This window comes from Ochotona curzoniae, unplaced genomic scaffold (genome assembly GCF_017591425.1).
Source record: "Ochotona curzoniae isolate NIBS_2020 unplaced genomic scaffold, NIBS_Ocur_1.0 contig_523, whole genome shotgun sequence".
Taxonomy (NCBI): Eukaryota; Metazoa; Chordata; class Mammalia; order Lagomorpha; family Ochotonidae; genus Ochotona; species Ochotona curzoniae.
The window spans coordinates 1,118,993-1,135,832 of record NW_024466459.1 but is presented as its reverse complement, the minus strand read 5'-3'; the positions used below and the strand labels follow the sequence as shown (position 1 = coordinate 1,135,832).

Genomic DNA, 16,840 nt, shown 5'->3' with positions numbered 1-16,840 from the left:
CCTCCACTCCTTTCCCAAGCCACAAGCAACTGGAAGGGAAGGAGAGCAGCCAGGATATAAACTGGCCCCATATTTTTTTAAATATTTGAACTTGCAGTGAAGTTCAGACAAAGCAATTAGAAATCAAAACTTCTTATACTGGGTCTGGCCCAGTGCGATAGCGTAGAGTCCTCGTCATGCATGCGCCAGGATCCCATATGGGCGCCAGTTCTAATCCCAGCGGCCCAGCTTCCCATCTAGCTCCCTGCGTGTGGCCAAGGACGGCAGTTGAGGACGGTTGGGACCCTGCACTCGTGTGGGAGACCCGGAAGAGCTCCTGGCTCCTGGCTTCAGACTGGCTCAGCTCCAGCCCTTGCACTCACTTGGGGAGTGAACCATCAGACGGAAGATCTTCCTTTCTGTCTCTCCTCCTCTCTGTATATCTGCCTTTCCAATAAAAATAAATAAGTCTTGGGCCCGGCGTGGTGGCGCAAGTGGTTAAGGTCCTCGCCTTGCACGCCTGGGATCCCTTATGGGCACCGGTTCTATCCCTGGCAGCCCTGCTTCCCTTCCAGCTCCCTGCCTGTGGCCTGGGAAAGCAGTCAAGGACGGCCCAAGGCTTTGGGACCCTGCACCCGTGTGGGAGACCCGGAAGAGGCTCCTGGCTTTGGACCGGCATAGCATCGGCCATTGCGCTCACTTGGGGAGTGAATCATCGGACGGAAGATCTTCCTCTCTGTCTCTCCTCTCTGTATATTCTCCTTTCCAATAAAAAAAATAATAAAAAATAAATCTTTAAAAAAAAATAAAAAAAATAAGTCTTAAAAAAAAAGAAAAAATGGTGAAAAGGGCTGCATTTTGAAAACCATTTCTAAGAAATTTAGTTTAAATCATTTTCAATGTCCTTCAATAAACTCTTTGATTCTTTACATGAAGCAAATTGTTCAGAACATATGGCCTGTTTGAGTGCAAGAAGACATGATGAATCCACCATGAAGAAGAATATTTATAATCTCTTCTTGGAGACATCAATCCAGCCTCTAAGGATGTGTCTTGTGTAGGAAGTGTCTTGTATAGGAAGGTTAACACAAAACCCACAGTAATCTGGTGTCACCTAACTCCAGAACACATGTATAAAAAAAAAATCACTCTGAAAATAGGCACGGAATTGTGCTGGGTCTCCTTTGTCAACATCTTACAGTATAGAGGCTATCAATTCTAAGATGAAATGGTACCAGAGATATGCCTTTCAAATGATCTCAAATAGCCCATGAAGAGTCTTGTCCATGTGTTCTATTATTTTTTTAAATAATTCTTTGAAGGGCAAAATTACACGGAAAGAGGGAGAAACAGAAAGTGAATGGGAGAGCTTCCATTTGCTGATTCACTCTTTGAATGGCCACAATGGCCAAGGTGAGAAATCCCTGTCAGAAATCCCTGTCTTATGTGAGAGGCAGGGAGTGGCCCAGGGGCTATTTGGGGATGGGGAGTGAATCAGCTGCTTTCTGTCTGTTTCTCCTCTCCCTAAACCTGCCTTTCCAGTAACATAAATAAACTCTATAAACAAAAACAAAGCGGACAGGGACTGGTGCTGCGGTGCACCGGACAGACTGCCAGCATCCCATACGAACGCAAGTCCTGGCTGCTGCATTTCTTGTTTTTTTTTTTTAAAGGGTGGCTTTTTTATTTTAAAGATCTTATTTATTTATTTATTTATTCATTTATTTGAAAGCAGATATACAGAGAGAAGGAGACACAGAGAGAAAGACCTTTTATCTGCTGGCTCACTCCCCAGGTAGCCACAATGGCCCGGAGCTGAGCGATCCAAAGCCAGGAGCCATGAGCCTTTTCTGGGTCTCCCAATGCTTTGAGCTGTCCTCTACTGCTTTCCCATGCCACAGCAGGGAGCTGGGTGGGAAGTGAAGCAGACGCGATATGAAGCACCCATATGGGATCCCGGTGGATGTAAGATGAGGATTTAGGCTATCGTGCAGAACCCAGCTGCTGCACTTCTGATCTTACTCCCTGCTGATGTGCCTGGGAATGCAGCAGATGGCTGAAGCACCTGTCCACAGCCCACACTGGAGGGCATAAGGTTTGAATCCCAGCTCCATTTCCAATTCTAGATCCCTGCTAATACAAATACCCTAGGGAGGCAGATGATGGTAGAAGTAATCCGTCCCTGCCACTCACAGCAGAGACCCACGTTGAGTTCCAGGCTCCTAGTTGTGACTCCGCCTAGCCCCAGCTGTTGTGGATATCTGGGGAGTAAACCAGCAAATGGATTTATTTATTCATCATGAAAGTCAGTTACAGAAAAATAGAGAAAATCTTCCATCCACTGGTTCATTCCTCTGATGACTTCAATGGCCAACACTGGGCCAGGTCAAAACCAGATGCCTCATCTGTGTCTCCAACATAGCTGGCAGGGTTCAAGCACTTGGGCTATCTTTTGCTGCTTTTCTCAAGTCATTAGCAGGGAGTTGGATGGGAAATGAAGCAGCTGGGAGATGAACCAGGAATCATATGGGATGCCAGTGTTGCAGGCAGTGGATTTACTGCCAGGCCACAGTTCTGTCCTCAAGGGATGGTATTCTGAAAACTTAACTCATACCATGTTTCAAAACACACAGCACAGTGGTTGTGCTGTGGCGTAGAGACTAAACTGCCACCTGTGACAATGGCATCCCACATGGGTGCCAGTTTAAGTCCTAGCTGTTCCACATTAAATCCAGCTTCTCCTACAGTGCCTGTGAAAGCAGTGGAAGATGGCCCAAATGCTTGCACCCTTACACCCACATCAGAGACCTGGAAAAAGCTCCTTGTTTCAGCTGGCCCAGCCAGTGTTGTGGCCATTTGGGGAGCAAACCAGCAATGGAAGACTTCTCCCTGTATCTCTCTGTATCTCTGTCTTCCAAACGAATAAATAAATCCAAAAATAAAACAAAGCAAAACAAAAACAGATATACACACACAACATAATTTAACTCTTTATTTGTAAATATTAGCCTAGTGGTTGCTTCTCACTTTTGGATTTGGATAATATTTTGGCATCCCACAAGTCCTATGGTAATTTAATGCATACTTGTTGGCAGGAGAAATAAGCCTAAGAACATAAGCAAGATGAACTGAGAAGAGCCCAAGCTTTTGAATTAGATGAGTATGGGTTCAAATCAGGCACTGCCACTCGTTAGCCAAATGATTTAAACACCCGATACAGTTTCCTCACATGTAGATCCGGGGAGAGCTATCTACCTCATAACTTCCTGAAGTTGTAAATTTAGCAAATCAGACATACATCTACATGACACCACTCAATAGAATCACACTGGTTTCCTTCACTTTAAAAAAATTTATTTTCGAGCTGGCATAGTGGTTCAACAGGCTAGTCCTCCCCTTCCAAGTGCCAGAATCTCACATGGGAGCTAGGTTCATGTCCCAGCTGCTCCACTCCTGGTCTAGCTCCCTGCTCAGGAAAGCAGTGAAGGATGGCTCAAGTCCATGGGACCCTGAATTCAGGTGGAAGACCTGGAAGAAGCTCCTGGCTCCAGATCAGCTATCTGTTGCAGCTGTTCGTGATGAACCAGCAGATGGAAGAACTCTCTGTCTCTCCTCCTCTCTCTAACCCCTGCTTTTTAAATAAACAATCTTCCATCTACTGGATCACTTCCCAAATGTCCATAGTAACAGGACAAGGACAAAGGCAGGAGCTTGAGTTCCTTCTGGGTCTCCCATCCATGTGAGTGCCAGAGACACAAGCACTCAACTGAGCCATCATCCACGGCCTCCATGTGTGCAAATTAGCAGGGATCTGGAAGGAGTAGAGCTCAGACTCAAACTCAGGCACTGTGAGATAGGATCCCAACTGGTATCCCCACTGCATTGCCAAATGCATGTTCCAACCTTACCTACTTCTTGCTGCAGTCCCTCCACTGTGATACCTGCTACTTCCGGGTACAGTCATTGAAACCTTTGGTTGTCTAACACAGCGTTGGCAGTGTTCCACATCTGGTCTTCAGTTTTGCCCATGTCAAGGGTTGGGTGTGACCATCCCATGGAACTAGTGCGCAGCCCTGACGTGAGGCACTGAGACTCTGGATTGATGGCTGCCTGATGATGCAACCAGAAGCAGGAAGAGCTCCTTCTGTGTGCACCATCATCAGGGTAGCTTAACCCTAACCCAGTGCCTGCTACTCTGGCTCCTCTAGTGATTCCATAAGCTAGAATGTGCAATGCATCTCTTTTCTTGAGACTAGCTAGAGTGGGTTCTCATTGTTCAACTGAATGATGACAAATGTATCTGAAAAGATTACATATTGGGCTTGGCATGATAGCCTAGTGGCTAAATCCTCGCCTTGTATGAGCCAGGATCCCACTTTGTATCTTGCCAATTTGTATCTTGACTGTTCCACTTCCCATCCAGCTCACCGCTTGTGGCCTGGGAAAGCAGTCCAGGATGGCCCAAAGCCTGAAGACCCTGCACCTGTATGGGAGACCTGGAAGAGGCTCCTGGCTTCAGATCGGCTCAGCTTTGGCCTTTGCAGCCACTTGAGGAGTGAACCTGCGGATGGAAGGCCTTTCTCTCTGTATATATACCTTTACAATAAAAAGTATATCTTTTACTGAGGATACCTATGTTCTCATCTACCAGTTCCACTAAACTTTCTTCTGGTTTTACATGTGGGATGGGAATTAGCTCACAGAAAGCCAGGACTGAAGACCTAGGAGGGCCTAGGGGAAAATAGCAAGGGTTGTCTGAGCTTTTATTTCTAGCCAGACTTTCACTTTTTCCAATCCACACTGTGGCCTACAGAGAGTCAGCATTGTTATCTGATGGGCCACATGCCAGGGGCTATTGTGCACAGACCCACAGCCTGGAGCAGGAAAGGGAAGTCTCCCCAAACCAATGGCTATCAGAGGAAGCGAATGGAAAAACCAGGAGTTGGCAGAACTACTCCAGGGTATTTTCAGTTTTGTTTTTATCTTCATTTCAGAAATTGGAAACCAATGAGACATACAACAGCAGTCACGAACAAAAGACAGGCAGCTGAGCTGGCCAGGACAGTGGACCACCAGGTTTGCTGACAGTTACAAACTTACCATCAGAAAACACAGTGCTATGCAAAATAGCTCGTTCTACAGGACCCAGGAGGCAGGTGAAGGCAGCAGTGAAGGATCCCTGGGAGCCCTTCCTGGCTTTCTAGCCTGATTTGCAAGGCTAGCCTTACTGGGCTATTTATGCTATGAGATCCATCCCAGCACCCACCGAAACACACAGCACAGGAGTGAGCGCTTTGTGGTTGTTCCTTCAGAGTGGCCCACAGCATTCTACAACAAAAAGGAGCCCAGCGTAAGCTGTCAGCCATCCACATTCCTCCTGGGGCATGCTTGCTCTCTGCTAGCCTCCTTATCCCCAAAAAGTAAAGTAGTTTGAGAACTCACTGTAGGCTCTTGATTCTTTGGCTCTGTACAGACTCAAGCTTAACAACAGGCTCTCAGATTCTGGCCCACTTCATAGGAGAACCCTTATCAGGAAGCTGATGCAGTCAGGAAGCTGCCTCCACTGGGAGTTCTAGGGCTTTGGGTCAGTGTTAATGTGCAGGTCATCGCAAGCACAAGAGACAGCCTTCTTTCTCTGATCATCAACTATTTTTCAAACCCTTTTCTCTTTTGTCAAACAGATGAAATGGGGGAGAAAATTATCTTTTTTTTCCTTAACAGAATATTTTAATGAACATTTCCAAATGCTTCTCAACATTTTCATTAAGATCATGAAAACACCGCCAATATGTTTCAGTGTTCAAAATTTCCATTTTATTTTGAACTTGCTATCACCACTAAATAGTTTCTAGAGCCACAGAAGAACTTAGAGTGAGCATGAGGAGCCCTGTAAAGTGAAGGAGAGCAAGAGACTTCTGTTTGGCCACCCCCTCGGCAGTCCTGGTTTCCACCCTTTCAAACCTACCCTAAGACTGAGCTTGGACCACACACAGCGTGCCAACTCTCTACTGCCCAGTTGTCATCTGTAAGTCATTTCATCCGTTCAACAGTTTTTTTCCCCTCCTCTCTGCCCCGACTGCACATTTTGCTCCTTTAGGCATTTACTCATCCATGGTCTCCTCTTACTGTCTTTATTTTTCCTATTATAATGTGCTCAGGTCTGAAGCCTAAAATTATCTTGACTTCATTGCTGTTGCTCCCATAAGCCACCAGTCCATGTCTGTTTTTTTTTTTCTTTTCTTCCCCTCTTCACTACCCAACTCCTTTGGACAGCTATTACCTCTGCAATTTAGGGGTTGCAGTCTAGCTTGTTTCATTATGGGATGAAGCAACAAAACAAGGAGAAAAATGTAAAATAGAGGCAAAGAAACTTAAGATACACTATTAGAACAAACAAAAGTCAGAGGATGGAGGGATGAACACTTTAACTGAAGCTTAGCTGCACAGTCTAAGGGCACCACTCAATAATTTATAGGGTCAAAGAAGCCAGGATTGCCATGGGCAAAGATGGACGTACATCTACATATAGGGAAATTCTATCTTCCTATTGATTAATCACCATGGGAAATTAATCTTAAGTTAACTCATTACCTAGGAGGGTCTTTTGTGATTTGTTAGTTTTTTTTTTTAATTATGAACTAATTTAACAGGTTGATTGGCCTGAAGGAAAAAATTGGAATTCAAGGTGTGATTATGTTGAAAAATTTATGATGAAATTAAATTTCAATTATGATTTAAAAAGAAGACTGAAATGATAGTTAATTCCAAATATTTGAAAAACTATCACTGAAAGATGCTATCTGTGTTGCTCAAGAAAACAGTACCAGAATCAATGACCAAAGCACAAGCAGATTTTCAACTCAAAATCAGAAGGAATTTCAAATAAACAGAGCTATCTAAAATTGCACTAGGCGGTTGGTGCTGAGGCACAGCAAGTAAAGATGCTGCCTACAGCGCTATTATTATACACAGGGGCTGGTCTGAATCCTAGCTGATTCACTTCCTATCCAGTTCCCCACTAATGTGATGGGAAAGTAGCATCGGATGGCCAAGTGCTTGGGCTCCAGCACCCATGCAGGAGACCTGGAAGAGGCTCCTGGCTTCTGGCTTCAGTCTAGCACGACTCTGGCCATTGCAACAGTCTGGGCAGTAGAAGGAAGATCTCTGTCTCTCTCCCCGCCCCATTCTATTAATTCTCTCAAGTAAATAATATATCTTCTCAAAAATTTTATTGGGCTACTTTGTCCATTCCCATCTTTGCAAATGCTGCAATGAGAACTGAATGCCCTGAATATCTCTCACCAAACATGGGGATGTTAATTTTGATGGTGAAGGAAGGAGAACAGGTGGGAAGGTGACCTGCTCTTGCAAGCCAGTTTCTGTGCTTTAGGCTCCACTGTTGCTTCTAGAACTTTCCCTAATCCTTCATGCTTTAACCTTCACTCTTTTCTCTTACCATTTCCCTTTACTTCCAGAAAGCCTATGTTGCACCAGCCCACAGCAAGCACTCAGACATTTGTGGAGAAAAATGACAAATTTGCATCTCCAGTCCTTGATCCCTCCACCTATCATTGAGAACAACTTGGTTTCCTGGAACCCACCAGATTCTTTTGTGATCCTATCTGGCAGGAGTACTTCTCTTTGCCAGAAATACCTGTGTCTACTTTACACACACGTCACTTACAGTGCCTGTTCTGTCAAAGTCTTTCTCTCCCATGCAAAATTGGTTATTGCCTCCACTCTTGCCTTTCTACATGCTTTACTGTTGCATCCATCCCAGTCCAACAGCTGAATAATGCTTGCTGAAACAAGGAAGCAGGGATCTAGGTGTGCTGAGAGGCTATGTGGATTATTTTCTAACTCAACAGGAAGTACCTCACAGAAGTTTTATTCCTTGGCATTTCTAATCAGAGAAATAACTTCCATATATGGCTCCCTATGACATGGATAAAGAGTCTAAACAGCCTAATATTTAGCTCCTGCCTCCACACACAACTCACAGGCTCTTGCTTGGGGTCAGGAAACCAGATATTGCTCTATGCCAACCTTTAGCAATTAGCCTATAATGCTGTACTCTTTTTCTACCTCAGGTTACCCAGTCTGCAATGACACTGGTAAAGAGACCATGTTAACAGTTTCCCAGGTACTAGGGCACCCGGATTTCAGGGACAAGGCCTCCCTGCTGCTGCAGTATTACTGTCTTTCCTCTACCTCTCCTCACAACAACCAGTTACCTACAGGAACCTGAAATTCACATACAGACTTTTAACTTGGTAACACTATCAATGTTTACTTGGGTTCTAGAAATTACTAAGTGAGGCAAATCACTCACAGCCACACTCAGCAATAGGACCAATGCTCAGGCTTTCCAAACTCAGCTCAGGATCTTCAGAGAGAGTCCTGTTTGGGGAAATTCTACTCATATGACAAGGGCAAATGTGGCTTCCTGGCAGCAGCAAGGGTTTCAACACCATGAGAGCAGTAGGCACAAAACAAATGTTTGGTAAGAGTTCTCTCTTAACAGAAATTTCCTAATTCCTTCTCCCCAGACGCTGGGAAATGGGATCCAGAAAAATACTAGATTACCTAGTGCAACTCACAGCCCTGACCGGGACTTCTTTCCTGGGGGAGTCTGGCAGCAACGACACAGCCTGGTTGGCTATCCGACCATAAACACTATGTTAACAGTCTCCCATCCTTCCCAGTCTGACTCTCCAAGAGTTTCCATTGGCCAGCATTCTCCTCAAAGCAGGTTCTTTGTGGAAAGATAGCCAAAAGTGAGTACAGCCTTTACTGGAAGTCTTCCAGCAGATGTTTCAGACTGTTTTTCAGGAATGTTAAGAAGAATTTAATCATGTACTATAACATTACACTGTAAGTTCCTTGAAGGATTAGGATAATGTTCCAGTCATTTCTCTATCTCAAAAACCAACAGAGATATATACATACATATGCCACAAAGTATCAGTCAACACATGTTTGATCACTGTTTAATAACTAATTGATTTTTAAAAAACACAGGTAAAATAGATCAGAGGAATAAAAGAGGTGAAATACTCACTGACGGAGAGGTGCCTGCTTCTGGACTCGGGGGGCTGGTACACGGTACTAACATCCCCTGCGGACTGGGAAGCCTTGATCCGCACCTGCCTGGATGCTCCAGAGTGGGGGGAAGAGCAGGTCTGTAAAAGAAGAAGACAGATGCTGAGCTACACCTCGAAGCCAGCAGGCCTATAAGGCCCCTTGCTCTTTCCCAGGACTCCTCACACTCTCAGCCACCTTTGATACTTTTTAATACACGAGTAATCTGCCTTTCCCCAAATTTCACTCATACTCTGTCTTGGGAAATCACTATTTGCTCAAGTGATTACAGCTTTAGTGCTTCATGAGAACTGAGATCTGATGCCCCAGTTTAATGGGTGATGACCAAGATTCAGAGGAATAGCAGGCATTCCTATAATAATATTTCTAACTGAAAAGAGAGCTGTAAATACCCTCTTGCTAAATTCTCCACAGAGCTTAATAAGAATGGCAGAAAATTATTTCAGCAGCAAGATCACCTGCTGGGAGGGTATCAGAATGGAGGATTAGGGTGACTTCCCTGCTCAGCAAAATTCTGGTTACTAGGCCCAGTGTGGTAGCCTAGTGGCTAAATCCCTCGCCTTGAATGCGCTGGAATCCCACACGGGTCCAGTTCATGTCGCTGCTTGTGGCCTGGGAAAGCAGTCGAGGACTGCCCAAAGCCTGGGGACCTGCACCCGTGTGGGAGACCAGGAAGAGGCTCCAGGATCCTGGCTTTGGATCGGCTTGACTCCGGCTGTTGTGGCCACTTGGGGAGTGAATCAACGGATGGAAGATTTTCCTCTCTCTCTCTCCCCCTCTCTGTATATCTGACTGTCCAATAAAACAAATAGATCTTTTTAAAAAAAATTCTGGTTACTAATTATGTATTTAAAACAGCAACCCAATTTTTTTTCTCTAACTCTAATTGTGCCCTGAAAATTAAAGTAAGAAGATTTGTTACTACAAAGTACCAGCATTTGTAGGTAAACAGTAGTGATCACGTTCACCTGGGAAACATTATTATCGTAATTCTGTGTCAGAGACCAAGGATTCAGAACGGGTCAGCAGCCTCCCTACCCTGACACACGCTTTGCAGCTTGGTCAAGTCACTGGGTGAGCTTGAAAAAATAATGCAATGCAGGGGGGCTTCTGCACTGAGAAAACTTAAAAATGGAACCTTGGGGATGAGATTACAAATAAGCAGAGTACTACTGGGAGTGGGAATGGGCATTCAGGATTTATAAACATTTGGGTCAAAGTTTCTACTTGCTTCTCTATCTCTTCTACCTCCCATAAGGAAAAAAAAAAATCTGACCCAAACAAACTCTATATCCTGTCGTCCAGGAAAAAGGATTCCCGCTCCCAGAAGCCTGCTCTAGGCCGCCCAGGCCAGACTTTATCACATGCAGGGTTGTCTTGACAAACTGTCTTGCTCTGACAGGAAGTCAGAACCAAGGGGAAGTGAATGTTCTTGCTGAGGCCCCCGATGTGCAATAGCACTCTGCTGAGAGTCAGAAAGGAAAAAACAGTCAAAGCCACACACTGGGAGCAGGTTTGTGACAGACAAAAAAAAAAAAAACAACCCCGTAGCCTTGCAGTCAGAAAGAGCCGCATAATGAGCACTCAGGACACCTGCTTGGATGCAGGACTTTGCACAGAGGAAATTTAATAAGTCTTGGCAACATGAACTTGAAGCAGACCAAAGGACATACATTGAAAATCCTAACTTTTTTTTTTTTTAGATTTTACTTGTGTTAGTGTTTTTGAGGTAGCCTGCTGGCTAAAGTCTTTGCCTTGTATGCACCAGGATCCTGTATGAGTGCCAGTGTTCGTATCCCGGCTGCTCTACTTCCCATCCAGCTCCCCGCTTGTGGCCTGGGAAAGCAGTCAAGGACGGCCCAAAGCCTTGGGACCCTGCAACACTACGACTCCTCTCCACCCTCCCGTGGGAGACCTGAAAGAAACTCCTGGCTTTGGATTGGCTTAGCTCCAGCTGTTGAATCCACGTGGGGAGTGAATCAGCAGAAGAAAGAACTTTATTTCTGTATCTCCTTCTCTCTGTAAATCTGACTTTCCAATAAAAATAAATCTGTTTTTTTATTATTGAAATGTGTATTTACAGAGAGAAAAGAAGAGACAGAGAGACTTTCCATTCACTGGTTCAGTCCCCAAGTGACCATATGCCAGAGCTGTGCTGGTTTAAAGTTAGGAGACTAGAACTTCTTCCAAGTCTCCCAAGAGGGTGCAGGGGCCAAAGAACTTATAGATTATCTTTAATTGCTTCCGAGGCATATTAGCAGGGAGCTAGATCAAAAGTGGAACAGTAGGATTTGAACTGGCACCCTATGGGATGCAAGCACAAACCAGGCCACAGTCCCTAAACTTTCATTTTTAAAATCTAAAGCTGAGGGCCCGGTGTGGTGGCCTAGTGGCTAAAGTCCTTGCCTTAAACGCGCCGGGATCCCATATGGGCGCTGGTTCTAATCCCGGCTGCTCCACTTCCCATCCAGCTCCCTGCTTGTGGCCTGGGAAAGCAGTCAAGGATGGCCCAAAGCTTTGGGACCCTGCACCCATGTGGGATACCCGGAAGAAGTTCCTGGATCCTGGCTTCGGATTGGCATAGCATCGGCTGTTGCGCTCACTTGGGGAGTGAATCATTGGATGGAAGCTCTTCCTCTCAGCCTCTTCTCCTCTCTGTATATCTGACTTTCCAATAAATAAATAAATCTTTAAAAAAATTTTTAATTAATCTTAAAAAAAATTCTAAAGCTGAGACAGGAAAGGGGGTTCAACAGCCAGCACAACAGGGATTTGTAAAAGGGAAGACTGAATTTGTAGCACCACTTTGGAAAGCAAATGACAGGATCCCTTGAAAGTTACAGAAAAGGGCTTCTCACACTTTCATGTACAGATGAATCACCCACGATCTTGTGTTAACTGCAGAATCTGACTCAGGAGGGACTGGGTTCAGAGACTCACATCTAATACACTTCCAGCTGATAGGATGCTGCTGAGCCACAACCACGCTCAGAGCAGGCAGTGAGTCACGCTTTCACAGAGCGCAAGGAGAGCCCGCAGGTGTGAAGGCCTGCAGCCAGATGAAACTTGTTATTTATTCAAGAGCCAGCTCCCACCTGCCAGCTCACTTTCTAAATACCCTCAACAGCTGGAACTGGGCCAAGCCAAAGTCAGGAGCTCAATCCAGGTTCCCTACGTGGGGGGCAGGGACTCAACTACCTGAACCCTCACCTGCTGCCTCTCAGGAGCCTGAGCTGAATCAGGCACTCTGATACGGGTCAGGGGCATCTTCACTGCTAGGCATCCCACAGTGAAGTGCAGGTTTGAGTCACGACTACCCTGATTCCAATTCAGCTCCCTGCTAATACACCTGGGAAAGCAGTGGAGGCCGGCTCGTTACTGGGCCCCTGCCACTCACATGGACATCAGGATCGTGTTCCTGGCTCCTAGCTATCTGGCCCAGCCCTGGCTGTTGTGGCCATTTCAAAAGTGAACCAGCAGATAGAAGATCTCTACCTCTGCTTGTTCATGTCTCTATTTCTGCCTTTCAAATAAATAAATCTCTCTCAAACAAAACAAAACAAAAACAAAACAGAACAAAAACAAAACACATCTCACTGAAGAACTTTGTGTGCTGTGCCTCAAACAATAAGAAAAATTACCAGGAAACCACAACCATAAAGATTTGTACTAACTTCTGAAAAGTTTCAGAAGGTCAACCCACAAATTATTTTAACAAAAGATCTGGTGATATGATGTAAAAGAAGTAAGTGTATTCAACTATGCATGGGAAATTAAGGGGGAAGGGGCTGCGCTCACCTGATATGTAATACAGGATAAGGAATGGCAGGCTGGAGCTCAGAGACAATTTCTTGTTCATAGATTTATTTTCCTTGGAAAGACAAATTTACAAAGAGAAGGAGAAAGAGACAGACAAAGAGAAAATATTCCACCTGCTAATTCACTCCCTAAATGGCTGAAAGAGCTGGAGCTGTGCTCATCCTAAGCCAGAAAATGGGAGCTTCTTCCAAGTCTCCCACATAGGTACAGGGACCCAAGACTTTGGGTCATCTTCCACTGCTTTCCCAGGCCACAAGTAGGGAACTGGATGAGAAGTGGAGCAGCTGGGACATGAACTGGCATCCATATTGGATCCCGGTGCATACAAGGTGAGGACTTAAGCCACTAGGTTAACTTGCCAGACCCCTTTTTTTCTTTCTTAAGTCCTTTGTTTTAATGGTGCAAAGATAATGGCATGGAAAACCATGATATTTTAGTTGTGGAAACATTCCACGTTATTTAAAATGTATAGCTTTACCATCAATTAATTTGTTAATAACCTTTTAAAATATGTTTTAGCGGGTTTGCACCATGGTATAGTGGGTAAAGCTACCATCTACAGTGCTGGCACCCCATGTGGAGGTGGTTCAAGTCCTGGATGCTTCACTTTTGACTCAGCTCTCTGCTGATATACCTGGGAACACATTAGAAATTGGCCCAAGTTCTTGGGATCCTGCACTCACACGGCAGACCCGTAAGAAACTCCTGGCTTTGAACATGAACGGCTCTACAGCCGTTTGGGGAGTGAACCAGCAGATGATAGATAGCTCTGTCTCTGTAACTCTGCTTTCAAAGAAATAAATCATTTTAAAAATGTTTTAGATGCACATGGGGGGCATGAGAGTTCACTGAGGCTTGTATAGGGTGTCTAACACCACGAAGGACAGAACAAATGGACAATACCCCTAGCCAAGCTTTGACAGCAGGTATTTGGGCAAGCTGACACTGAGGTAGACTATGCAGTAACCCCTCAGACTTTGGAGGGTTTTCCTCAACCTTGAGCATCTCAAGAACTATCAAAACCACTTAACCAGTATCCTCCAAACACATTGCACATCAGGGACTCTAGGATGACATCAAGTGAGCGGCCAGCCACATCCTCAGGTACTGGTGTGGTTAGGCTGCTAGGAGAGGCCCTCTCTTCCTCTCCCCAACTACACCAGAAACAGGAAGACTAGAAAGGAAGATTGGAAGCAGCTGTCTCATCTACTTTCCCCTATTCCTTGATCCTTCTCATCCTATCAGTGGTTCACATGGGGCATTCATCCTTCTCAATTATGTAAACATCATCAAAAATAAATCCATTACGATAAACAATAAAAATCTGTTTTAGAGCTATACATATGGAGAATAATGGATGCCATGTTAATAATCTATTATTAATATTATTTTTTTTTCTTAAAAAATATTTATTTGAAAGGCAGCACATTAGAGAGGGGAAAAAAAAAGAGAGAGAGAAAGCAAGAAGGGTCTCCCATGAGGGTAGAAGGGTCCCAAGTACGTGGGTCATCATCTACTGCTTTTCAGCCACATTGGCAGGAGACTAGATCCAAAGCAGAATAATCAGGACTCAAATCAGGTATTCCAATACAGGATGTCAGTGTTGCAAGTGGTAGCTTAACCCTATGAACCATAATACTAGCCTCTCTTACTTTATTTTTGTTCTAAAATAACAGGTTCATCCAAATTGAGGTTTGATGAATAAATCTGGTTTTATTATCAATACTCTTAAACGTTTTCCAGGGTTTTAATAGTTCTGAAGGCCTTTTCCTGGGTGCCAATGATGGCACTGGACAAGAGGTCGGGACATCAGGATTCCATCTCAGCTCTGTCACTGTTTGCCGTCTTAACTGGGGAGTAGCTCTATCAATGCTTCCCAAAGTCTGCAACAACAGATGGAAGTCAGGGCCAGGAAGGAATTCAGGTGAGCCAGTATGGGACACAGGCATCTTAACTGCTAACTGAAATGACTATTCCTTGAGTTGTTACTTAAAATAAAAAATTTTTATTTGAAAGGCAGATGTTATAGAGAGTAAGGACAAATGGACTGCTCATTCCCCCAAAATGGCCTCAACGGTCAGAGCTAAACTGAGCTTAATCCAAAGCTGGGAGCTTCCTCCGGGTCTCCCACTAGAGCACAGGGTCCCAGGGCTATGGGCCATCCTCCGCTGCTTTCCCAGGTCATAAACAGAGAGCTGAATCAGAAGTGGAGCAGGGAGGACACAAAATGGCACCCCCAAGACCTGCTATGCCACATCAGTCCCAGTGGCAATTATTACTTTTAAATAGGGATTAGACAAAAACTATTCTGGCCCATCAGTTTTGTTCATCTTCCTGTACCTGCTTCATTACTTCAAGAGGACTGCAAAGAACTGTCCGGTAAAATATCCTTGATATTTGGCAAGTTAGTCCCAAACTTACTGACAGAAAACTTGAGAAGTGTGCAATATCTGGATAAGATCAGAATTCTACTTCTGTCAGAAAGAATCTGATGTAACCAAGCATAGTGACTGAGTTCTTAGCTTTTATCATTCAATTCCCAGTGACCAAACAATGTTAAACTTGGGATGACGATAGTACTAGAAAGTCAGCAGTATGACAGATTTTAGAACTGGATGCAAACATGTTTAATGAGTAAGGCTTTAACAGAAATAACCTAAATGCTCATGGTCCAAAGCAGACCTAAAGCAACAAGGACCACTACAGCAGATGAGAACACCACCTCAAAACAACAACAGAAGCCAGGTGTAGAGAGGCAGTTCTGTGATGGCTCAGGACCATGAGTTGTCAGGCAGGAACATGGGGGTCTAAGTATGGCCTTGGCTGGTGCGGGGTAGGACTGTGTAACTTGGCTGAGGGATGAAGGGAAGGAGGGTTGCAAGCTGTCACAGAAGGGTCAGAAGAAAGGGAGTTGATAGAGAAGAAGGCACACATTTCAAACAGGGCTAGGAATGGAAGTAAAGCAATAGGTGGTCACAAAAGGTAGAAGAGATAATTGCTAAAAACTGTGGAAATGATAGTAGTTTGCATATGCAGATGAAGACTGGGAGACATGGGATTTACAGAGGCACCATCCGAAGGGTGAACAAGGAACAATTCTGAATCACCATTGCTTTCACGAAGAAAACCCAAGTCTAGCAAAGTCAGATATATACACAGAGAGGAGGAGGAGAGATAGAGGAAGATCTTCCATCCAATGATTCACTCCCCAAGTGACTGCAATGGCCGGTGCTGCGCCAATCTAAAGCAAGGAGCCAGGAACTTTCTCCAGGTCTCCCATGTGGGGGCAGGGCCCCAGGCCCTAGGCCGTCCTCAACTGCTTTCCCAGGCCACAAGCAAGGAACTGGATGGGAAGTGGGGTTGGGAATAGAACCGGCAACCATATGGGATCCCAGGGCATTCATGGCCAGGACTTCAGCTGCTAGGCCATCACGCCGGGCCCTGCTGCTAAGTTTTTTTTTTTAACAAAGATTTATTTCGTTATCTGAAAGTCAGAGTTAGGGAGGATATTCCATTCTTTCATTCATTCCCCAGATGACAACACGGCCAGAGTTAGACTAAAGTCAGGAAACAAGAGCTTCATCCAGGTCGCCCTCATAGGTGGCAGGGCCTGGGCACACTGTGGGGTGCCAGCTCCCAGTCGAGCAATTATATCATTATGTCATCACCTTCAGCTTCTGGAAGGAAGGGGCTTGCTGAGGACAAGCTCTGCTACACTCCTGCTCACAATTCAAAAGGCATTCGCTGTTCTGGTGAGAAAGGAGTTATAAAACAACAAGACAGCTCTTGCTCCTGGGACTTGATAATCTTTTGGGGTAACATAAACATGCAAAACCTAGATGGCAATTACTGAATAACCTATAAAATCAGTGTACAAATTACACCCAATGATGAAAGGAATAAGGAATAATTTAAATGACTTCAGTCAAAAATGATGAAC

The 16,840-nt window shown here is 44.8% G+C and overlaps 1 protein-coding gene across 4 annotated transcripts in view; it reads right to left on the bottom strand.

Annotated features, from left to right (window-relative positions):
• The window catches only part of MAP3K3 (mitogen-activated protein kinase kinase kinase 3), a 67,865-nt gene that overhangs the window by 16,129 nt on the left and 34,896 nt on the right, over positions 1–16,840 (bottom strand). For all 4 annotated transcript variants that reach the window (XM_040989475.1, XM_040989476.1, XM_040989477.1 and 1 more), the window contains one exon: positions 9,041–9,161. In XM_040989475.1, coding sequence (XP_040845409.1) covers positions 9,041–9,161 — 121 coding nt within the window. The remainder of the gene's footprint in view (positions 1–9,040; positions 9,162–16,840) is intronic.